Source organism: Cornus florida, unplaced genomic scaffold (genome assembly GCF_030987335.1).
Source record: "Cornus florida cultivar Cherokee Brave unplaced genomic scaffold, ASM3098733v1 CherokeeBrave_3.0.0_Hap2_Chr01, whole genome shotgun sequence".
NCBI classification, from domain to species: domain Eukaryota; kingdom Viridiplantae; phylum Streptophyta; class Magnoliopsida; order Cornales; family Cornaceae; genus Cornus; species Cornus florida.
The window spans coordinates 17,560,263-17,586,442 of record NW_026775571.1 but is presented as its reverse complement, the minus strand read 5'-3'; the positions used below and the strand labels follow the sequence as shown (position 1 = coordinate 17,586,442).

Below are 26,180 nucleotides of genomic sequence, written 5' to 3'. Positions count from 1 at the left end.
TAAATACTCGTCCCAAAATAAATATATATTTTTTTCAAGGCAAGAAATGTTAGAAGTCAGATTAGTAGATGGAGAGAGTCGAAGCCTTGCACCCAAAAGTCCATCGGAGGTACTAACCCACTGGGCTATCTAGACATTTGCATCCCAAAATAAATGTTCACTTTTTCATTTTTGACTATTCCAAAATAAATATCCTATTTGATATATATATATATATGGGTAACATTATCAATTTCAACATTCTTGCATTCAACCTATAAAAAGTAAATCATTATATCCTTGTTGACCCACTATGGATACATTAAGTAATTCATTCACTACAAATAAAATAAAAAAGGGAGGTGATATTTGCACTCCACTTTTCTACGTTTGCACTACAATCTTAGAGCCATTTGTGGTTGTTGTTGGAATAAAAAAATACTTTTATGAATAGAGCTGTCAAAAAATTACAGTCAGTAACAAACATGTTAGGTGTGTAGTGACACATTATAATAAGTACTTTTCCCAATTAAATTATTTTTTAGTTTATATGGTAATTTTTTTAGACATTTTTATTACTAATTTTACTATCATATCTTTTAATATGATGTTACCATATTTGATAATAGCAACTTTATTAATGAAGGGGTGAAATTGTCGTTATAAAACAAATGGACAAAATTGTCTAATGAAAAAGAGTTACCTAAATATTCAACTTCTTTTCAAAATGCAATTTTATAGGCTACAAATTCTAGCTTCATTCAAACGCTCTACCGAACTAAATTTGGTAATCATTTAAAGCACTTCTACTAGTTACCAAACACATCTAAACACTACTTTTCAAAATAAAAGCATTTTTAAGCAGTAGAAAAGCAATTTCAAACAGTTTCTTAGATGAGGTAACAATTCTAACCATAACTTTACAAGTAACAGATTATTACTTTTTAAATGACACAACTGCCTTTTTCAGATTTTCTTTCTTTATTTGTAATCTTTAATAGTTTATGCCTCTTTTGATAAGACAAAAATAAAATAATTTTATGGTGAATAAATTGGTTCTTTTGACTAGACCAAAAAATATATATATTTATTGAAGAAATTATCTCTTTTGTCAAGATACACACAAAAAAATAAAAATAAAATAAAAAATATCTCTATTGAATAAATTATCTGCCCCCCCCCCCCCCCCCCCCCCCCCCCGGGCCCAAAAAAAAAAAGGTTAAATTGTTTCTTTTAATGGGACGCATAAAAATTTACCCAAAATAAGTTACCTCTTTTGACATGACTAAAAAAAAGTTAACTTCGTTGAATAAATTATCTGCTTCAATTGCATGTACATAATAATAATAATAATAATAATAATAATAATAATAATAATAACGTCACTATTGAATAAATTATCCCTTTTGACTGCAAAAAATAAAATTATCAAGATAGAATAAATTATCTTTTTTGAGAGGACCTTAGAAAGGAAAAAATAAATAAATAAATAAATAAAAAGCACAATAGAGAAAAAAAAATATAGTAAAAAAGGTAAAAAACCAAAAAAAAAAAAAAAAAAAAAAAAAAAAAAAAAATTAAAGTTGCATAAAGGCTTGTTATGGCATTGTAAAATAAGTGATGGTGCATTAATGAATTCAATGACCGTCTTATCATTTCCTTTAAAAGAAAAAAGTCAATGGAATGCAATTAGAGAAAAGTAGAGTACTAAAACTCATCCCCCTAAAAAGTTAGATTCCCAAAAAGGGATATGTTGGTACCACCTTTTATTTAGGGTTTCCCTTTAAATGTCAAAAGTTTGGTCACAGGTCTAGTTCTGTGATATTCTATGAATTCTGGTGAGCTCAGGATAATTTCAGAGATATTCAGGGGCAGTATGGTCATTATAAATTGGAGTGAACTCAATTTAATTTGGTTAAGCAAGGTACATTGCATCATAGACCATGGTCATAGACTAATCACTGCTATTTTACTGGTGTACTGAATATTCTAGGATTTCTGTCACTACCAAGGGTATTCAAGTCCTTTCACATATGTGTATGACAATTATATAACTGCATTGGATGCTACATTGTATTATAGAGCTCAGAAATCATATTTGATTAAGAACACATAGGCTACAATACAGTATTCTATTATATATTGACAAGTATCCTTCAGAGGAGCATTTTGGTCTTTTCAGTTATGTGGTGCACATAACAAATGCGTGCATTGTGGTCCTAGTGAGAGAAGTTGTTGGACAATTCACATTTCTTATGCACTAAGTCTGTATTGATTCAGAAATATATATATATATATATATATATGAGCTTTGAATTGCATGTGCATTAATGAACAAAATAGTGAGCTATGACAAGGACATTGTGGTCCTTTCACATAGGGAATGTCAGAATATTCCCTCACAAATGATTAGTGGAATGTGCCACATGTATTTCTATTTTAGGGCTGCATCATCTCAGTGTAAAACACTATATATGTGTGTGTATATATATATATATCCTGTTATAGTGACAGCAGTAATCAAAGCCTTGTGAGTGTATTTTGTGAGCCTCTTGTGTGGTGCATTATGTGTGTCTTGAGAGCAAAGGATGAATAAGGGTTTTTGAGAATTAGTTTTATGATTTGAGCTTTATTTGATCTCAAAATCCATTATTAAGTGAACACAAGTGTATTGATCATCAAAAAGGCTTCGTGGTGCTGTTTTCTGGTGCAGAATCAAGGTTCAGAGGCTTTAAAATGGTTTAAGCTATTTTCAGAGCATTTTGAAGTTTAAGGTAAGTTAATTTTATCATTTCACAACTGCAAAAACTATGTTTTAAAATTTATTCTTGCTGTAGTTAATTTTGATGTCTCAAACCTCTTGTTTGCTTTATTTTCTAGTTTAAGACTTATGTATTGAGCTTATATTGTTGATATCTTGCTGTGAGCTTGTTGTATATCATCTGAGCATGATTATATAGTTGATTTGAGGTTGTACAAGTTGAGAGTTGCACAGAAACAAGACCATTTCAGAATCTGATTTCTAAACCATTACAGTTAAGGTTTTCTATATAAAACCAAGCCTGTTTGAGTATTGTGTTGATTATACTGATGAGCGATGAATATTGTATATTTGAGCCCCTAAATACGCATATGTTAAGACCAAAAGTGATATATCTATCCTATTTTATACTGATTTATGTTTACTTCGTGTTTTTAGGCGATTTCCCAAAGAAGCGGTTAAAACCGGGCTTTTATGATGAAAAGAATGATAATGAAGTTTACCGCGTCGATGCCGATCATCCGAAGAAAGCAGGGAGCCAAAATAGTGAATTTTGGAAGAGTTCAAGTTTAGGAGATCGAGCCTCAGTTCTATGGCTCGAGCATAAAGCAAGAAATTCCACCAAGGCAAGAAGGCTTGAGCCCTGACCCTCAGAGCTCGAGCCCACGCACAAGGTGCTCGAGCCTTCGCCTAAAAGCTCGAGCACATGATGATCGAAATGTGAAAAGTTTATTCAAGCTCCCAGAACCTCATGCCAAGCCTCAGGGATCGAGCACTAACACCTAAAGCTCGAGCCCATCGCCCCAAAGCTCAAGCCCAACACCTTGGGATCAAGCACCATGAAAAGCGGATTGAACACCATAAATAAAAAGATGTTTCGGAACAATTTTGCTCCTAAAGCTCGAGCCCGAGCTTTAATGCTCGAGCCCAACTCAAAAAGCTCAAGCACAACCATTCTGGGCTCAAGCATTGCTGAAAACTCTAAATCCGCTTCAATATTTTGGGTATAACTTTTGACTCGGAACTCCAAATTGAAAAAACTTAGCGGCTCTAGAAAGAAGACTCGAAGCCCAATATTTTTGTCTCTAATAGCCATCTTGAGATTCGCACTCTAAATGGGTCAAAATCGCTTAGGTTCGAGGTATATTCTTGAAAGCTCGAGCCTTGTACCTGAAGCTCGAGCCTAAACTCCAGAACTCGAGCCTTGACATCCTGGAAGTCAAAAATCATCTTTCTTTATTTCCTTATGGGCCCAATTGTTACCAAAAGCTGTAAAACCAAACCAAAGGGAATTGGGACTTGTTCTTCACTATAAAAGAAGAGAAGAAGACACATTAAGGGGGGCATCCATTACTTTCTCATATCTCTCTCTCACGGCGGCTTTTAGGATTTTGAAGAAAAATATCCAAAAGGAGTTTTGGCGGTCCATGGCGATGAAGACCACAACAACATAGATGACATCTTGCATCGTCATGAGTAGTTAAAATTAAAAAGTCAAACAAAGTTAAAGCAATGAGATGAAAAACAGAGATCGATTTGAACAAAATGTTCGATCGATCTGACGGAGAGCAAAAATATGCAGGTTTTTGGGTTCAGAAATTTGTCTTAGTGTGGGAATTCAAGATCGATCGAACTTGAAGTTTGGATCGATCGAAAAAGTTATGATCGATCTGAGAACAAGTTTGAACGATGGGACAGAGAGGTGATTTGGATGCAGGTGGATGCAGGTCAAAAAAAATTCTAAGTGTTGGATGCAGGTCGAAGTTCGATCGATCGAACTCTCATCTGAGATCGATCGAACTTATGCAAAATGCTCAATTTCAACATAAAAGTGCATGCAATCATAATCACAGTTCCTAGCAATGCATATGAACAAAAAACAAGTATCTAGACTTCGCAATAAATGAAATTAAATATAGAAATGAGGGAGGAATAGGGTTTTGACACCCTACGAAATGTCTTGCTAGTCTTTAAGGAACTTGTTGGATTAAGCTCAAAAGATGTTTTTGGTCCTTGGTCAATGCAATCTTTGGGCTTCCACGCCCTTTCAAAACAAGATTTTGAAACAACTTTCTTTGGTTTCAAGGTTGGAGATGGACTTTTTGAAACCTTGGTCCCACACAAAAACTCAATTCCTTCACTTTTAAGGTCATGACATTTCTCTACAACATTAATCTCTTCATGCTTGTCAAATGAATTGGGGGTTGGATTAAAAATATTCAACTTTACCTTCATGTGGCCGAAAGAGATCTTCATTATCCACATCCTACAATTGATGTAGGCATTCGTGGTTGCCAAGAAAGGACGGCCAAGGATAACGGGAATTTGGCTCTTAGGATTTGGAACCGGTTCCGCGTCAATGACAACGAAATCGACGGGAAAGAAGAATTTTTCAATTTTAATCAAGACATCCTCAATGATACCCTTAGGCTTTTTGATTGATCGGTCGGCAAGTTGTAAAACTACCGACGTTGGTTTTAAGTCTCCTAAGTCTAATTTGACATATACCGAGTATGGAAGAAGATTAACACTTGCTCCTAGGTTAAGAAGAGCCCGATTAATGATATGATCACCAATGATGCGTGAAGTAATAGGTGAACTGGGGTCCTTAAACTTAGGGAGAGTGTTATGCTGCAAAATTGAGCTCACTTGCTCAGTTAAGACCACTTTTCTAGGTGCTTGGCTTTTGTTCTTTCGCTTTTGGGTGCACAAGTCTTTCAAGAATTTAGCATAAGCCGGAATTTCCTTGATTGCATCCAAAAGTGGAAGATTGACTTTCACTTGCCTAAACACGTCCATGATTTCATAAACTTTGGGCTTTTGCTTGTCATTTGAAATGGATCCTTTTAAGGCATCCGAAAATGGAGCTTTTGATTCAAAAACCTTTTTAGAATTTTTCTTTGAAATCTCTTCAACAGAAGAAATTTTCAAATCATTTTGCATATTTCTCTTTTCAAAATCACTTTTCAAATCACTTTTCAAAACATTCTTATTTATATGGTCATGCACATTCAATGAAGGAGGAATATGATATCAAACGGGACGGGTGTTAACTTGTGGTTGCACCGGTTCACTCTCTTCATTGGACACACCCACTTGGTTGTCCACAATCCTTCCACTTCTCAAGGTAGTCACCGCATTAACATGTTTTATTATGTGACCTTCCGATAAGGAATGAGTCTTCACAACACATTGTTGCTTTTGTGGGGCATTCAAATGCATTTTTCCCTTCTCTCTTGCATTCAAAGTACTCACTATTTTCCCTACTTGGGTTTTTAGTTTAGCAATGGATTGAGAGTGAGAATGAAGCAATTGTGTATTTGCGTCTAAAGTGCCCAAAGCGGTCAAAACTTTCTCTTAAAAAACGGGACTTCTAACATTTCCTTGGGAATATGATGGTTGATTGGGAAAATGAGAATTTGAAAATTAGTTTCCTTGGGATTGATATGATAATCTAAAACCTTGGGAACCTTGGCCTTGTAGTGGAGGTGGTGTGACGACCCAAATTTTTCAACCCGGTGCGTCAGTGATGAACCGAAAGTTGACCCGATAACGGATCCGAAATGCGGAAGCGAAAAATAAAACCAAAGTCTATAGAGATATAAACCATCCCCAAGACACCAATGTGACCTTTCATGAAGTCACGGAGCTCAAAGAAATTACCGGAAGCGAAAACTAACATGAAAAGGGTCAAATGGTACCCTATGGCACCAATGACAACCAAAGGGACAAAATCCAGTTCAAACTAGACCACGTACACAAAAACTGAAAAAGAGACTTTAACCCTCACTTGAATCCCCCATTGCATGATCAACTTAATTATATGCAAGTGTGTGATGATGTGAACATACACGCAAGTGTAAAACAACATTTTAAACATGCTAAAATGGCCTATAGCCTAAATACAATTCAATTACAACATTTAATATGTCTAACCTCTAAGTTGGAAAAATTACATTTCACAGGCAAAACTTAAACATGCTAACACTTGCATGTGAACAAGAATGCTTCTAAAGAAACTTCCATTCTGCAATTCACCCAAAGCAAGTGCAAATCTCCAATCTTGCATCCTGTACCTGAAATATGCCCCAGTAACTTTGGGGTGAGCAACATAAAGCTACTCGTAAGAAATGAGCATACATCGACCTAACGTTTTACAATTTTATCACCTTAAGGTGAAACATGCTAAAGGGGCTCATGCCACCTAACGTCTATGTCAAAATGAGACTCAGAGAGCATCCTAAGCTACCCTAGATCATTTCTAGCATCAATCACATCATCCATGCAATTCAAACCACATAGGAGCATGCAATACAAAGCAACATGATATAGATTCTCAAAGTTACTAACTTGAAATCTTAAGTGCGAAAATAACCAAAGTGGATCATGCCACCTAACGTCTATGTTCCAAATGAATCTATAGGATTACTCCTAAGCTATATTTGAACAATAAAACACAATCACAATATCTATACAATTTAACCAACATAGAAGCATACTATACCAAGCAACAATATATAGATTCTCAAAGTTATCAACTTGAAATCTAAAAGCTCGAAATCAACTAAATATAGCAATTTAGTATAATTAGAATATCTAATATCACACATCAAGACATAGATTCTCTAAGTTATTAACTAGAAATCTATAAGTGCGAAATCAAGTAGTGGAACACTTGGACATCTAAGTTCAGAATTCTGCCGAGACCTCAACGGCTATTACAAGGACTAACCCACTGGTAATACCACCCCTAATGCGCACTATCTCGACGGAGAGAACTTATACCTCCCGTACTAGAGCCAAACTCTAGCCATGTTATAGTAACCATATCCCAAGTGACTCTAAAATAAATAAGTTAATAACTTATATACGAAAAATATATATACAGCACGAAACTACATTCCATGCACAAGTAGGCCGAAACCACACAATACATGCTCTAAATCCACAACTGCTATAGGATGACAATGTCGAATCTTCAGAGTGCGATTCATTACGCGTTATAATAACATCACATGTCGAATCTTCAGTGTGCGATTCGTTACACGCTAAAACAATATAATTCAATATTGAAATATAATCGCATAAATCCATTAGAAGTCTAAAATCATGCTTCAAACATAATATCAATGTTAAACACACGATTTAATCAATAATGCAATAGAAACAGAAATTAATTATATAACCTAATTACTTTCTCTAAGTTTCATATCTCAATCAAATGAACCCTAATTAACACATGTTAAACAATATAACTTATTCATTACATGAATCAAATCAAAAGCTTACTTAGGTCATTGGATCAATAGGATGAAATTTAATTAAAACATGATAATTAAATCCTTAAATTCTAAAATAAAATCAAATGGTCCCAAATTTAACATATACTAGTGTACAAGTCCTAGTCATCACAAATATTAAGTTAAAAACTTAATTAAGCCAACGGAACCTTTAAATAGATTTTAATTAATCATTTTAATTAAAATCTCTAGATTTTAATACTTAACCAAATGCTCTCAAATTAAAGTATGTTAAACAACATGCCAAAACTTAATTTAAAAGCATGCTACAAGTTAATTTCATGCAAGGTACGTCCATGATAATTAAACTTTCACAAAAAATAATTATTAAATAAAAAGGGCAATTCATATTCAAATAATTCCAATTTAGTATATGTTAATAAACATATCAAAACTTAATTTTCTAGCATGCCATAATTTAATTCTAAGTCATATAACATCATGAGAATTAAATCTTAACCATAGAAATTAATTAAATTAAATTCTAGATTTTAAACAAAACCATGCATACAAGTTGTATAATCATGGGAAACACTTAATACAACACATAAACAATCCTAAAACATCCCCTACCTCAATTTGAGATGAAAATCTCAAAAGCCCACCGAAAAAAAAGTGTTCCGAATCCGATAATACCGAAAGGTTTTGTCGGGGACAACACGATCTACATGAACCCCTAAGAAGCCCCATCAAAATCACAACTTGGCTTCAAACCCAAACTCAAAATTTGGTCAGAAATGGGTTCTAATAAACGTGAAAGATGCGTATCGCCAAGACGAGCAATAAACACAAAGGCCCTACTATGTTTTGACAAATGAATGAAGCTCAAAAAAGGAAAGGGAAGGTGGCAGCCTCCCTTTGGCTGCCATGGGAGCTACTGGTCGTGCAAGGAGAGTGGCGAAAATGAAAAATGAAATATCTCATCCTCTTTTATAGAAATCTCAAAAAGTGCCCTGAACGGGCCCTACCGGGTCCGAAAAAGTGAAATTCGAGCAGACGTGCTCAAATGGCAAAACTCTGTGAACGAAAAAGATTCAAAATGAGAAAAAATGAACAACGGAAGGAACGGCGTTAAAAACTGAGTCCCGAACAAAAAGTTATACCCCAAACAAGTTCGGCAGTAACCGGGACCAGAAACCCTGAAACTGGAAAACAACGACCAGGAGGAATTTTATGATTACACGACTCGACGAAAAGTGAAAATGAATCCCGTACGAGGATCCAGGCTCAAAACAAGGCATTTAGTAATAACTTTTATTAATTACACAATGGCCCAGAATGAAAATATTGTCCAAAAATATTTTCTTAAAAATCCCTGAAATAAAATATCTTCAAAAGATATTTAAGAAAAACACCCTAAGAAAAGAAAATAATTCCAAAGAACTATGCATCCATGCCCCTATGGACACCGGGACCAACCAGAGTACTTTCTTACAAAAGTAAAGATACGTATTTCGTGGAAACCACTTAGAATGAAAATACATGAAGTCAAAAACCAACTCCAAACGCAAGAAGTGTGGTTTTATAAACAAAGTGACAAACGGGGAAAGACAAAATAGGGAAAAAGACGAAATAGGGAAAATGACGAAAAGTGAATAGTGTCGAAAAATGAAAAATGTGGAAATGACTTGGTCCTCAAAGGAAGTTGTCAATCCAAAGAAAAGAGTCTTGAAAACCATCCCTGAGCACTCAAGATGACACTAAGTGATGAGAAACTGAACTAAGAAATGAAACGATTAACGAAAAAAAAAAAATCCGTAAATATCTGAGAAAAGGGAAAGGAATGAAAATGACCGGGTCATTACAGGTGGAATGTACTTTCCTTGAAAACCGCCTTGGGAAGGGTTTGAACCCTCCCCTTGGTTTTTCTAAGAGAAATTCGGGTGATTCCTCCAACTAGGATTGTAATGATTTCCATAAGGATTGTTCCCTTGATTAGCAAAAACAACATTTGCTTGTTCATGATGCTCACTTTGCACATGTCCATGGGGACAATTGGAAGTAGAATGTAAAACACTTGAACAAGTCATACACATCTCATTAGATGCATGATGAGAATGGTTAGGGAAGAAAGATACTTGATTCGCCGAGTTTTGGTTGATCAAAAATTGATCAAACATTTGAGAGAATGATTTCATTTTGGTGGTAATTTCATTAGAGTGGTCGACTTGATGTAAGCCAACACTCTTCCTACCACTATAATTTCTTCCATTCTTTGAAGATAAAGTACGATGTAAAGAATTTTCACTCATGCTCTCATAAAGACGCCACGCATCATCCTTATGCCTATCAATGTAAGAGCCACCCATGGAAGCATCAACCATGCCTTTGTAATTGTCCGATAAGCTCTCAAAGAAATATTGAACTAATTACCATTTGGGCATGTCATGATGTGGACACTTCCTAAGCAATTCATTAAAGCATTCCCATGCCTCATGAAATGTTTCTCCATCCCCATGCGAAAATTCTCGAATTGAGGTTCTCATGGCATTGGTCTTAGAAATCGGATAGTACTTCTTCAAGAACTCTTGTTGCATTTTCACCTAAGAAGTTATTGAAAAAGGCCTAAGATTGTTAAACCAATATTTTGCCTTATCTTTAAGGATGAATATAAAAAGTTTAAGCCTTAATACCTCTTCCGGCATGTCCATATATTTTATGGTGGAACAAACTTCAAAAAACTCATCCAAATGCTTATAAGGTTCTTCACTTGGAAGTCCATGATAATTAGGAAGCATTTGAATGGTTTATAGCTTAATTTCATAGTGATATGCTCTAAATGGTGGCAATTGAATGCATGTGAGTGCATTATATTCATTAGGCACATAGTGATCTCTTAAAGTAAGGGGAGGATTAGCAATTGGAGGTGCAACATGGGCACCTTGGTTGCCTTGAATGATAGGAGGTGGTGGAGCATAGATTGGCCTTGGCATTCCCAATGGAACTTGGCCTTGTTGTTGTGGTGGATAAACATATGGCCTTGGCATGCCTAATGGAACTTGCATGTTATCATGATGCACATTGGGGTGGAGGATACCTTGTTGGTCTATGTGACTAAGGTCCTCCACATGGTCCTCATTATGTCCTTCCATTGATGAAATGGATAGACTAGAGCTACCTCTTCCCTTAGGGTTTCGAATAATGGATTTAAGACGAAAATTTAAAAGGACAAGAGTGGGTCTCAATGATCTACGACCATGCATGCACAATGCTACACAACAAGTAATAACAACAAACACTTCACCTTCACAACAAATCAATAATTAACAAACTTCCTCCACATACAATGTTCATACTCCCATGCTTAAACAAAATGCAAGAAAAGTAAATTGCCTCCACGTAGGCTCACGATTTATCTAAGAATTGAAATACAAGCATCGACGCGGGCCGACGATTAAACTAAGGAATGAGTAAAGAAAAACTCACAAAGGTCCTTTAGCACTTCAACTCCAAATTTATAGCTTAGCTTAGCAATTTTTAAATCTTTAGTATTTTTCCTTTGCTTGCTTAGCTCCTTTGCTTGAAATATCCTTTGCTTACTTCCTAGCTCAATAATCCTTGTCAATCAAGAACAAACACAATAAGTAACAAAAATTGAAAACAAAGTAAAGACACGATCAAAAGAGTACTAATTCCTAATTGATTCCACAAATACGACGTTGCCAATCAATCAATCCCCGGCAACGGAGCTAAAAACTATGGTTTCTTCTCGGAGGTCGCACAAAACAATGCACAAAACTTTGAGTTTGGAAATTAGTGTCAAGTGATCACCATAATTTAAATTTATAAACCGCCTAACACCTATACTATGTAGTATGAGTGAGAAGGGATCGTCCCAAGGGATTGAATTGTCATACTAGGTTGGGGAATCAAAATTAGGGTTAGTAAGTCGAGTGATCAAAATAGTAGTTGGTTGGTTGAATTAAACTAGATGTAAATTGAACTAAGGTAAACAATAATGTAATAGAGAGAATAAAAGATAGAGAGAGATCTTAGGGTTTAGAGATCACCACTAAGCATAACTTTTCTACACCTTTAATGAATGATTAATGAGGAGAAGAACATGTATTGCGATATAGTGTGTGTGTGGGGGGTTGTTTCAACTAGAATGGATAACAAATTAAACATATATTGTCTAAATAATATGGTGGATAGCACAACATATCAAATTAAGCCATAAAACCTTTCTTCAAGCTCACAATCCAAACACATTACATGGTTAGAGATATATGTTACTTGCTTTTCATAAGTATGGAACATCAACAACAAGCATGGATTGTCCTCCCATTTAACAATTACACTACAACTAAGCTAATGATATGAAATTAAACTAATTAAACTAAGGGAGAGGCACAATCCATTAAGTAATGAGTATGAACCATCAAATAAAACACAAGAACATGACATTAAGCACTAAGTCTTGACAATCTCTAGATCTATATCATCAACACATATAGACATGCATCAATAACACAAGAAATAGAGACAAACACATGAACATCTATTCTAGCATACATAGACATATAGATAGAATGAAATAATCAATTGGAAGCATTAAACCATATAAATCATTGAAGAAACAAGATTTATATATATAAAAATGTCAAGACATGAATCACAATACAAATCCCCTCAAAAATACATAAATCAAGAAGTAGAAAGCATGTTCAGGGCTAACTCTAACCCCAAGAGGATGTCTAGCCACTCATGGATGATGTCCTCCAACCCTCAAGGGCAAGCTCTATGGAAGAAATCTGCTCCTTGGTTGATGAAGAGTCTCCAATGGTGTCTCTAGCCTCCTCCTCTTCTTTGCTTCCTCCCTAAGAGTTCTCTAAGTATGATATGATATGATGTGATACAATATGATCCTCTATGTTCTAAGTTATCTATGTTACAAAACATAATCATTATCCTTATATAGGTAGGTCAAATGACACCCAAAATGAGCTGGGGTCGTACAACTAATATTCCCCAATGATTGGATAAAGGATAACTTTTGTGAGCTGGAAATTAAACTTTTTCGCACTGGAAGAAGTTCAATTGATCGAACCTTGAACTGGATCGATCGAACATGATTAAGATCTATCAAACTGAAGTTGGATCGATTCTCAATGGCGACGCTTTTTTGGATAAAAACAAATCTGAGATATTTTGAAAATATTTTTAGGAAAAGGACAAAAGTGGTTGGTAGGGTAGTACAACTAGATAAGATCAATCATTTGGATAAGGACAAGAATGTTTGATCGATCGAAGAAGGAAGTTGAATCGATCAAACTTTTGAGATCTTTGAACAGGGACAAACATGGCTTAGATCTATCTTGAAGTACTGAGAAGGATGAAAGTTGGATCGATCGAACTTTTCTTGAGATCGATCGAAGTTGCTAAAATTCCACCATTTGCTTCCTTTTGCTCTATTTTACTCCTTTCTTTGATTCATCCCAGAATTGCTTCAATTATGCTCTTATTTGGCTGAGTTAGCTTATTTTGGGGATAAGTACTTGAAAATAGAAATAATACGAAATCAATACAAGACAGTAAAATAAAGTAGATAAATGTTCTAAAATAACTAAACTTAAGGGGCTTAAATACGAACTTTTCAGCGCTCATCAGAAAGAAAGACTTTCTACCACGGTACAAAACCGTGGTAGAAAGTATTATATAATTTTTTTTTAAATAATAGTGTAACCCTTATGAAAGCCTTTTTTTTTTTTTTTTTTACCTACTACTAGAATTACAAGAACCCCGCAAGCAAACCCTAAATAAATAAAAAAATAACATCATAATCAGAATAATTTACAACTAAACAATAACATCATATATATATATATATATATATATATAACCAATTTCAAATCATTGTTTTATACAAAAATTAATCATATACAAATTTCAAAGAAGTATATGATCCACACCTTATATATTTACTTAACCAAAAGAAAACAAAAATTCTTCATATCTTCTTGCAACTTCTTCATAAGCTATATAAAAAATATAGTGGCAACAAAAAAAGTAACGTCAACCGCAACCCGCAATCCTATCTTTGACCTACAAAGATGTAATAGTTGAAGTAAGAGAATTAATGTGAAGCAAGTTGTAAAGTTGCCAAAATTAAACCAAGCAAAGCAAGTTGTAACGTTGCCAAAATTAAACCAAGCAAAGCAAGCATTATAATAAAGATACTTTGAAAGATCTACTCTTCGTATTAACTCAAACAAAGCAAGTATTATCATGGTTTTAACTCAAGCAAAGCAAGTTCAGTGTGTCAAGCTAAAACTACTACCAAGCTAAGGTTTCTTCTTCTTCTTCTTTTTTATTATTATTTTTTTAAATTGATCAAAATGGCAAAATCAAAGGCTTTATATGTATCTAGAATTTCATAAGAAATTCTGTGTAATTACCATTTTGATATTACAAAAATGGAAGCAAAGGAAGATGCTGGTTTTATCAGCTTCATGTAGTGAGCATGCTGTTCGTAGGAAGCTTTTCTTCCAAGTGGAGTCTTTGGCCACCACCTCAATTGTCTTGAGGCAGAGCTATCCTTGTTTAGTGTACACTAGAATGTATATACAATTTACAAGCTGTTGAAACTATGACAAGGTGTTCTCTCTCTTGAGTTGCTAATTAATTTTCATATATACTCTCAAAGTAATGTTTTAGCTAAGTTTATTTATTAAATTATTTCTCCTAAATATGTTATAGGTAAGTTTAGAGATGGGCATCTTTTATGGACTATCACTACAGTGGTTATATAAGTGAAGCACTCCTTCCTTTGCTTGCATTATCAACAGCTTTAGAATGAATGGAATCCTTTTGTTAAGGGCATACTAAAGTCATAATAAGGTTGAACTGTTATTAGAATATGGAATAGGTAGCATTTGATCTGACTCTCTATGTATGTATGTATACAAGAAAGAGGCTTGACATGGGTAATACTCATACTTTATTTATCAGTTCCTTTAATATTGTTTTTTGGGCAATAATCATTCATTTACATGACCCTACTACTATCAATTTTTGAAACAAATTTAATCAGCATCATGACTGGGAGGTAACTTTGGATTGCTACATAAAAACTTGTTTCTTGTAAATGAGTACAATGGATGAATTGGCAACACTTTTCTCATTTATGAATTTTACGAGCATCCTACACAGACTTCAACCATCAAACTTTTATTTTAAAAGATGAAAAATTACTATTACTGCTAGATTGCAAGATTCATATAAATTTTTTATCTACTATGTCATAATTTGAAAGTAGTACAGATATTACTACTACCAAGGCATAATTGCTTCAGTAAAGAGAGACCTTACAAAGGAAAGTGAAGTAGTAGGGAAAAATAGAAAGAAGATAAAATGGAATCTTTACCTTTTGTTCAACGCTCAAGTTCAACCCAAATTTACCAATTAATTGAGAAAGAGAACACTCATCTTGTTGAATGCGTCTTTTATTACCCAGTAAGCTTCTTGCTATGTTTGTTTGTTTGTTTTTTTTTTTTTTTTTTTTTCGATGCTTGTTACTTGGACAATGTTACTATATAACTGGCATTATAAAACTTTGCATATTATGTATGATTTATTTTTAATATTTTGTGATTTATTATTGCATGATATGGGTCGCATGCGATATATTTGAATGAATGCCCATTTCAAAATTCAACTTTAACTGTTTGCCAATGTTCTTATAAATTGGGAAAGCGGCTTAGATCAAGAAGTATTTTGGGTGTTACAATTTCTTACTTTGCAATTGTCATTTGTGCTAGTTGACAATGAAAAAGAAAAAAGTGGAATTCTAGTTGATCACACCCAGACCAGAAGTGGGTTTTGTTGTATTTGTTGATGCATTGACTACTATATAGCCAAAATTTCATTCTTGATTTTTCTTTTTTTTCCTTTTCCAGAGGTTGGGAGGAGTCATTGCTTGGTGCAATGATCCAGATAACAAACGATATGATGTGAGAGCAAAAAATTATGCAAAATAATTTTAATAGTTAGGTCCATCTCGCGTTAACGAGATCAGCACCAGGTAATGGCCTTTCTTGTGAGGGTTTCGGGAGGAGAGGAGTGTTGTTTATGCCTTCTTTATTCCCTTTTCAGGTAAGATTCCTCTCAAATCATTACGGCGAAGTGAAGCAAGACCTCTCAGCTACACAGAATGCTAAAACTACATGATTAAAACACCAATTTCTAGCCATCGTCATTTAATTACTTTATGTTCTCACTAGTCAACAAAACCATAAGGTTCATTGCACTTTTCAGAACCGCTAGTGTATGTCCTACTTTTCCTGAAATAACTGGGCCTTTGCAATTCCGTTCCTTCCAACCTGACTTTGTTCCAAGAGATCCCAAGGCCAAGCCTAAAAGTTACAAATATCCACCCTTCTATAATCCATATGGCCCTAAAACTCCACCTTCTGAAAATATAATTCTGCTTGCAGAAATTGTCATTTGGATCAGTTTTAAAGATGTTTTGGAGTTCAATTTCCTTCTTTTGATTCACATACAAATGTGACTATAGCACTCTTTTTTTAAGGTAATTAATCCACCCCTTTTTTTCTTACATCAATCATATGCATATAATATGAATAACAACTAATACATAAAAAAAATTTAAGTTGCCAACTTGCATTAACTCCTTAAACAACATATCAACAACTTCTCCTCCACAACAATCAATCAAAACCTCCACATACGATGATCCCATACTCCCATACTTTCAACATTTTAAAACAAGAAATAAAAATGGCCCTCACACGGGCCGATGTACCAATAAGGTAATAAAGTTCAAGATACACCACAAAATTGGTCACTTAAAGACATGTGACCCCCCTGAGTATGAGTATAAAAAGCATTAAAAATGTGCAATCATAAAAGAATTTTATCGAACATAAAGACCATATAACTTACAAATTTTGATGTACTTGATAGGCCATGCAATCGACGCTCCCGTTGTTGTCTTTTCCCAGTCCCTTTGGAAGACTACATTTCAAGTACATGCAAATCAATTAAAGAAAATATAACAGCAAAATAAACCCTAAGTGGAGATAGTTAAATGAAAAACGAACCCTGAATTCTTCAATAGTTGAGCCCCTATACAGCTGCACAACCCGATTCACCCATTTGACATATCTCACCCTTTCTACCTCAACAACTTCCTCGTCCATTGTCCAATATATTTCACTAATCATTTCTGGGGCATCAAAATCAAGACGAGAGTAATGTGTCCACAGATACCTCCATCGACTTGATAGGACACTAGTAGCCATTGCTTCCTTGAAGGTCAAAAAAGAGAGTATGAGAACAACAATGTCATCTGGCATCCGGTCTTCTAAATAATGGTCACCCTAGCTTGTCACACAATTTGTACAAGGGGGGAAAAAAATAGTTGCAGAATCACCCATTCAACTTATTTCAATATTACAAATTGATAATAAACATTATTTAACAGATTGGCCAACTAAATCTGTTTCGATATAAGGTATCATTTTAAACCTTTGCTTGTTTGAGAAAAGATGTATAGTAAAAATTCTAGAGTTCATATAGGAAGTAGTTTAGAGTTTAAAATTCACCTTTTGTTTATCATTTTCAAGAGCAAGTTGGACCCCTTTCGTCTTGAATTTGATGATACCTTTTGCTTTTTTGTATCCGGAATTCAATCAAATACGTACAAGCAGTCAAAAAAGGGAATGGGTTAGAACATTATACAAAATGATTTGCACTAAAAATTTCACTCAAAAGGATTTAGTTTGCAGAACAAGAATTACAGAAATTTATTAATTGATGTAGAAAAATAAAAATAAAACAAAACCAATACATACAAGTTAGCAGTCGCAGAAAGAGGGCTTGAGAGTTGAGAGACAGCACATGGACCAGAGGCTGAAGCTTGCGAACGGCGATGGAAGCTGAAGGATATGGGTTTTAATATTTTGATCAATCTCTTCATCGACACTACGCCACAACTCCCGCTTCAGGGTGGCCGATGTGGATTCGGTGGTGCGACCTCGCCGGAGACGCTTGAGGGTTTGCGGTGGATCTGGAATTTGTGGGTGGGTGATTCAAAATCATCATCGTTGTCGTTATTCAAAATCATATCTGATATGCCGATATGGGTTCTGATTCTTTTAGATCTTGTACTTTGCAGTTGCAGAGATAGAGAGAGGGCCGAGTTGAGAACGATAATAGAGATGGAGGCGATTGGGGAGGCTGAAATGATTTGCCCTAAAATATTGTATGTGTGTGGACACATGTGAGTAAATATAATTATGTATATAAAATATATATTTTTAAATTTTTTTTAAGAAATTAGCGAAAATAAGACCCGGTAGAAACGGATGAAACTAAATTCACTTTCTACTACAGTGCCTACACCGTGATAGAATAAATTATTATCAAAGTTTTCTATTAACCGTGAAGAAAGATGGGTGGAAGGAAGTGAAATAAATTCATTTTCTACCATGATTTTAAAATAATCGTAATAAAAAGACCGGCTAAATTACTTTCTACTATAATTATTTTAAAATTGTAATAAAATAATATACTTTTTATTATAATTTTAAAATAACCGTGATAAAAAGACACGATTCTTTCTACCACGATTATTTTAAAACCATGATAAAAGAATATAATTTCTACCACGATTTTGATAAAAAAAGCTTGGTAAAAAATTGCTTTTCTGCTAGTGAACCTGAATTCTATCGGCTTGAATCGCGCTCTTTCAGGTCATAAACCTCTCTGTCATTTAGACCCAATTCCACTTCTCCTTCCCCAAACAAGCTGTCTCCTTTGCCATCACTTTTCTCTCCAAAAAAGCCATCGCCTTTGCCTTTATTGTCACCGGAATTGCAGGCCAAGAGTGTAGAAGACACTGTAAGGAAGAAGATTCATTACAAGTCTTCACCTCCACCACCTCCGATCCACCATTTTATTCTCCGATAAAATCGAATTCGAATCTTAGAAATGATTATGTTTTTGCTGACAAGGAATTGAAGAGGAACATCAGAAGTGTGCCAAAGGATTCGAATGGCAGTGGTAGAGAGGAAGTGCTAATGAGAACAAATTCAGGGTTAGAGTCAAGACCAAGAGCCCAAAATGATGGTTCTTTGATGGGTCGCCAGTTCGAACAATTAGATCTAATGAACGCATTATGGGTGCTATGAATGGCATGGCAGAGAAAAGAGAAACATAATCAAGTTTCATTAAAAGAACAAGAAGAACATTTCCTGTGCTGTCAAAATCAACTTCCTCAGTCTATAGAATGGACGAGATGAATGGAATTGAGGAAAATGTGGTTGTGAAAAGTGACGAAGATTCAGATGGATCAGGATGATTGTAGCATTAATAGAAGGGTAAAATGGGTATTGGAAAAAATATTACGAAAAGTATATTTCATAATATTTTCTGCACTTACTCCCTCTTAATATTGCTCTTCATATACATATATATTTACAATAAACATTTATTTTTGGGACCATTATTAAAAAGCAGAATAAACAAGGTTATGAGAAATAAAGGAGTAGATGCTTATTGCGTCATGAGTACAATTTCTCATGACGTACTTAAATTTTTTTTTTTATTGCTCTTATAATTTCCAAGTCTTTATTTAATAAAGCTCGGTCGAAGTCAATGGCTTCACGAAGGGATGTGGAAAAAGTTAGAAAAAAAGAAAAACAATATTTTAAGATTCACTGGCCAAGTTGTTCAATTGTTTCTTCCATTCCTTCACATGTTTTAATTAGGTAATTGTAGTTGGGATTTTTATTAATGAACAGTTAGTTCATAGATGACCAGAAGTCTTTCTTTAACACAAGATCTCACTTGATCAAAGTCTATGTTTCTTTAATACTTCCACATGCTACTCGTAGTGGGATCAAAGTACAAACAAATATATAATAGAATGGTTGAATATTAAGAATCTTAATTTAAATATTCTTTGTGAATTATGTATCCCCTTATCTAATGTGTAAAACATTTTCTTGAGAAACTAATCCAAATATGTATCAAAGTAAGGCAAAAACAGTAATTTCAGCGTATGCAGTGTGTTGCCTATAAATACATGACCCTCCACCTCTACATATAAGATCAAATTCCATAAGCTGAGAGAGTAGCTGGAGAGAGAGAAAAAAAATATAGAGAGAGAATGTCAAAAACCCTAATGGGAAGTGCTGGGAAGCTGTCCCTTGAAATAGAAGGTGATAATGGGAAGGAACAGTTGTCCATTCAGATGAGAGAAGATGGGAAGGTGGAGGTCATGGAAGTCGATGGCAAGGTGGAGATTGTGGAAGATTCGGCTACTATCGCTAACCCAAACGATCCCAAAGTGATAGAGGTGGCAAAGTATGCTTGCGAGAAAAATCATGTGGTGTTTGAGCGTGTGACTATGGGGATCAAACAACATACTTCCAAGGGTACATTGTATCGCCTTCTTATCTTGGCCAAAGACCACGGAGTGCCGAAACTATTCATCACTGTTGTTTTGAAGCCCGCTAAGGGAATGGTGATCTTGCTCTTCAAACCTACGTAATGCTCGACCACCTGAGGTTGATTGGCGGATGAAAGGGTCCTATTAAGAAGTGTTCTAAATATTATCTTCCAATTTGAAATAATATAAATAAAAAGATCCGTTGTTGTTAGTTGACCCTATATGGAGTCAGGCAGGCAGGTCCTACTGAATGTAATTGTGTTTTTATTTTGCCTCCTTTAATGTAACTTTATTTGTCAAACCTTATATAAACTCAAAGAATTATGAATGCTTTAGTGATTTCGAGAGCCGCCTTATATATGACTGTCAAAATTAATAGACTTTAAAACTATGAATATTGAAAGAGTATTTCTTTAGTAGTGTTTCTTATTCAGAAATGAAAGAGAGAAAATATAATGAAAAAGAAAATAAGAGTGATGATCCCTCAATCACTCTAAATCCTTGGATTCCTATAACAGGATTTGAAGTTCATTAAAAACAGTTTTTATTTTAGAATGATTTTCATCATCTTCTATGTCCCTGCGTAAATCAAAATTTCGTTGTTGAAAGTATTTAGAGGTTCTTTTCTGGCACTCGGAGCAACCCATCACTAGAAGAAGTATCGCTTCTAAATTCAGATCAAAGAGTATGGCTTTCTTAGCCTTACCCTTAAAATTATTCTTCTTTTTTTTTTTTTTTTTTTTTTTTTTGACTTTTCTTTTATCTTTTTTAAAGACAATAGTGGAGAAAGTGAATCATCACAATTCTAGCATGAATTATCCATTTTCAATGTCTTGAATATAGATTTCTTAGCCATTAGATTTTGAACATTGTCATTTACTTTTATATTTTGACTTTCATGGATCTTAATTATAAACTTTCTAGCAAGTAAGACAATTTCATCATCCGTGTCATTACTAGAAATACTATCAGAATCCATGTTTTTATCTAATTTTTTAGTTGGAGGATTACTTAATTTAGGTGGAGTATTACTTGATTAATTCAAAGTTTGTTATTGTGACGACCCTAGTTTTTAAGCCAGTGTGTCCTGTGACGACCCGAACTGGATCCAAGATGTGGAAGCAAAAGAAACAAGACAACAGTCTTTCAAGGCACAACACACATATAAGACACTTTGATAACCTTCCATGAGGTCATGGAACACAAATGAACCAAACAAATGAAGCAAGAATGCCAACTCGAAAAGAAATGAATCAAGGACAAAATGGTCATTCCAAACTGAAATGGGTGCCACTGAGCATACCACTAGAAAGACAACAAAAAAATGAACCAAGTTAGACTCAAGAATCGCCTGATTCGGAGTCTGGACCGAAAAGACAAGAATTTAAAACAAGGTGGCCTTCACCGTTTAAGAATCACCATGAATCTATCTTACTAAAACTGGAATAACTCTCATCATAGATGGAGTTATGATGTGTGGTTAGTATCATTGGATAGCTAACTTCGAGCTCTTGAATTTATAGTCAAGAATGACCCAAATCAGATTCGAAATGAAAGAGAAATGATCTCCCAAAGTTGGAACAACAAAGCTATCCAATAGATGCTGAGAGGGAGGGGGTTCTAGGGAGGATCGGTCAACTGAAATGCAATGGTCAGCCGGCCGAAACTCAACCTTCGGTCGGCCGAAACCCAATCGTCGGTCGGCTGAAATAAGGGTTTTTCCTAAAAAGCCTACTGGAATGGTCTCGAGGGAATCGTCAGCTGACCGATGGAGCTTCATCAACCGACCGAAACTCCTGCTGCTGCTATGAAAAGCTGCTGTAATGGTGTATGTCATGCTAGGTTCATTTTTAAGGCTCTCTAAGCTTTATACATGATCCGAACAAGTTTAAAAACATCTTTTAACATCATTGAAGCATTCAAAACATGTTAAAACAAGGGGAAACTCAAAATGACACCCCGTGGAGGAATTTTTCATAAAAATTCAATAAATCGCCCATAAATAGTTCAAAAGTTGAAACTTAAGAGTTTTGTGAAACATGGACATACACGCAAACGTAAAAAGATATTTAAGACGCGTTCCAATGGTCCGCGACTTCAGAATGTCTAGAATGCAAAATATGACCTCTCAATGGCCAAAAATGCCTAAAAATGGAATAAATGGAACCTCAATGCAAAACCTAGAATGAAATGGTGTTTAGCCCTTGGCCACACCTCATGCATGATCATAGAAACCCTATGAAAAAGAAATAATGGAATTCCCACACCCAATGCAAAAGTTATGAAGAAAAGACTTATGGATTTTCAATTTTTTCATAATAACTTTGAGAATAAAAGTACATAGAATACAAGTTACATATCATTGGCCTCCGGCCTCATCATATACATGTTGAATACAATGAAAAGGAGTGTACTTATGTACACTTTACATATTTAGAATCAAAGAATACAAGTTACATACATTAGGCTATGAAATGACAGTTCATACTAACATTTGCATGAAATGGAAATTGAAAAGCTAGAAGCCATCCCACTAAACAACAAGCATCACGAGCCAAGTCTTCGTACCTGATTAAATCCCCCAGTAACTTCGGGGTGAGTAAACAAGTTTACTCGTAGAGAATGAGCATACATCAACTCGATTTCTTTAGAGATTTTTAGGACTAACATGATATAATTTAAAAGGGATCATGCCACCTAACGTTTATGTCAAAGATTAGACTCAAGAATCATTCTAAGCTACCATGGAGTAATAGCAACAAGAATTATGATATATATACACATATGAAACAAGTCAAGTTGGGATAATCCAAAAACACGATGAGAAGGATACTTGAACATAGGTTAACATGAATTGCATTATCAATACAATTAAGCAAGGTTTAGAATAATTCCATACAACACGACAAGAAAGTACTAGAATACAAGTATCACATTATTAATGGAATTGAACAAGGTTTGGAACATACCAATTAACACGACAAGAAGTATACTCGAATACGAGTTAACACGAATTACTTTATCAATGCAATTTACATGATTGGAGCATTCCAATTAACACGATAGAAGTAATACACGAAATGAAGAGCAAGACATAACATCTATGCAATTAAATAAGAATGGAACATTCCATGAAACACGAAAAGAGTTATACATAAATCAAGAACAAGGCATAATATCTATGCAAGTAAACAAGATTGGAGCATTTCACATACACGATAAGTTTAAATCTTCAAAGAATAGCAACTTGAAATTTAAAGAGTGAAATCAACCAATGTGGAAACTTGGATATTGCCCAGATTAAAACCGTACTCTTGAGATCACTTTAAGGCTACTAACCCATGGGTTCCTTTCCCCTCGTACGCACTATAGTATAAGAGGACAATCCCCCATACTAAAACTAAGTCCTAGCCATGACAATTCTTGATTGATATCCCAAGTCCCAAAATCAACAAGTTGTGCACCCAAGATTGTATCAAATACAATAAATGCGTTAACCACGTTTCATACACAACCAAGATTTTGGAACACACAAGTCATGCCCTAAGTTCATCAATTATCATGGCATGTGAAATGTCAAGAAATTATAGTGTGCAACTATATAGATAACAACCAAGATACATAGCACATGGAGTTAATTGAAGTAAATATACCACAAGTATAAGATACATGATTTAATTACTTTCTAAGCAACACATGTGTAATTAAACCACTCAAAGACAAATGTGTATGTTCGTTAAATACATTAATGAGATCAAGATACAAGTGTTCACGATGTTTGATAAAAAGAATAAAGTCTATGGAATTCAAGTCAAATTCACAAGTCTAACAAGAATTCACTAACAAGGCATGATTAACTCGATGGAAGCATATAAGGAAATTTAATCTACTCAAGGATTAAATTATCAAGATTTCAAGGTGAGTCAAAATGTTCTACGAACAAGTTATTTCAAGGGTCATGTCAAAGCCAAGTTCATTGTCAAGTTACAAGTCCATTACATACAAGATGCAACCATGTGAATTAAATTCCATACAAGGGAATTAATTAAATATAAGTTTGAAGACTTATACGATTATTCTTGATTTGATACACGTGAAGGAACTTGCTAAGGAAATCATGAATACAAGGTTAGAAACTTAATCTAGCTCATGGAACCATTAAATGGATTTTAATTAATTCATTTAATTAAAATTTCTAGATTTTAAAAGTCATTCAAATGACCTCAAATTAAAGTATGTTATACAATATGTCAAGACTTGTTTTAAAACCATGATACAAGTAAGTTCTAAGCAAGATACTACCTTGAGTATTAAACTTTAATACTAGAAAAATAATAATTGAAAGGTTTCAAAACCTAATCAAAATTTTCTAGATTTAATATTTATGAAACTACATGCCATGCACATCAAGAATTTCAAGTCAAAATTCCAACAGGATAAATAGTACGCTTGGAGCAATTTAATTAATCTAATTAATTAAATATTACTAGATTTCAAAACACTTCCAATTTCTCTCAAATTCACCTATGTTGAAGAGCATGTCAAGGCCTAATATAATATGCTAACACATATTGATTTCAAGTTAGTTAAGGCTACATGATTTAATATTTTACTCAAGATAAATATTAAATAAAATCTTCAATACTTGTCCAAATGATCTAGATTTAATATATGTCAATCAACATATCAGGAGGTAATATTCTATCATGCCACATGTTTAAACAAAGTTATGGACAACCGGGAAAATTAAATCCTTCACAAGAAAAATAAATAATAAAATCTCTAGATTTTGCATCCAAGCATGTAATCAAGTTGTATAAGCATCACAAGCATGTAATATAACAAGAAAGTGAATTATAACATCCCTACCTCAATTTGAGATGAAAATTTCAAAAGCCCACCGAAAAAAAAGTGTTTCGAATCCGCCGAAACTGAAGGGTTTTATCGGGGACAACACGATCTACATGAATCCGAAGGAATCCGAAGGAAGCCCCATGAATGGTAGAACACGTCGAGGGGAACAAAAAACGTGAAGGCCGAAGACTTTTCACTAAGGAAAAACAAATCAAAGGAGGAGAAAGAAGATGGAAACTCCATGGACATCCATGGCTGCTTCAGGTCGTGCAAGGGGAGTGGGGAAGATGAAAAATGAAATATTTCATCCCCCTTTTATAGAAATCTCAAAAAGTGCCCCGAAAGGGCCTCGCCGGGTTAGGAAAAGTGGATTTTGAGCAAATGCACTCAAACGCAAAACTCTGTGAACAAAAAAGATTCAAAATGAGAAAATATGAACAAAGGAAGAAACGGTGTTGAAAATTGAGTCCCGAGCAGAGAGTTATGCCCCAAACAAGTTCGACGGCAACTAAGTTCAAAAACTCTAAAATTGGAGAAAAACGACCAGAACGGAATTCCAAGAGTCCATGACTTGATGAAATGTAAAAATTAATCCCATATGAGGATTCAGGCTCCAGACGAGGTATTTTGCAATAACTTTCGTTAATTGCACAATGGCCCCTATAAAAAGGGTTAACTGCGAAATAGCCCCAGAATGAAAATATCTTCCAAAAGATATTTTCTTAGATACCCCTGAAATAAAATATCTTCAAAATATATTTATGAAAAACACCCCAAGAAATGAAAAAGATTCTGAAGAATTGCGCATCCATGCCCCTATGGACACCGGGAGCAACTAGAGTATTTTCTTGCAAAAATAAAGATACGTATT

The 26,180-nt window shown here is 34.5% G+C and overlaps 1 protein-coding gene and 1 pseudogene across 6 annotated transcripts; one reads left to right on the top strand and one right to left on the bottom strand.

Annotated features, from left to right (window-relative positions):
- Positions 1-6,600: 6,600 nt before the first annotated feature.
- LOC132293262 (uncharacterized) lies at positions 6,601-18,282 on the bottom strand. 6 transcript variants are annotated; one of them, XR_009477811.1, is made up of 5 exons: positions 17,607-17,848; positions 17,103-17,309; positions 16,945-17,016; positions 11,467-11,597; positions 6,601-6,835 (listed from the first exon to the last, which is right to left on the bottom strand). XR_009477811.1 is itself a non-coding variant. In XM_059790669.1 (4 exons), exons 2-4 carry the CDS (start codon positions 17,301-17,303, stop codon positions 14,056-14,058), a joined length of 303 nt encoding a protein of 100 aa, XP_059646652.1. In that variant the 5' UTR covers positions 17,304-17,309; positions 17,607-17,848; the 3' UTR covers positions 13,833-14,055. The 6 variants fall into 6 exon arrangements, 2 of the variants coding, with proteins under 2 accessions (XP_059646652.1, XP_059646644.1); XR_009477812.1 differs by having other exon boundaries at positions 6,601-6,816; XR_009477813.1 differs by lacking the exons at positions 6,601-6,835; positions 11,467-11,597 and adding exons at positions 13,833-14,085; positions 17,856-18,282 and having other exon boundaries at positions 17,607-17,671.
- Positions 10,423-10,521, top strand: LOC132284339 (small nucleolar RNA R71; annotated as a pseudogene).
- Positions 18,283-26,180: the final 7,898 nt, after the last annotated feature.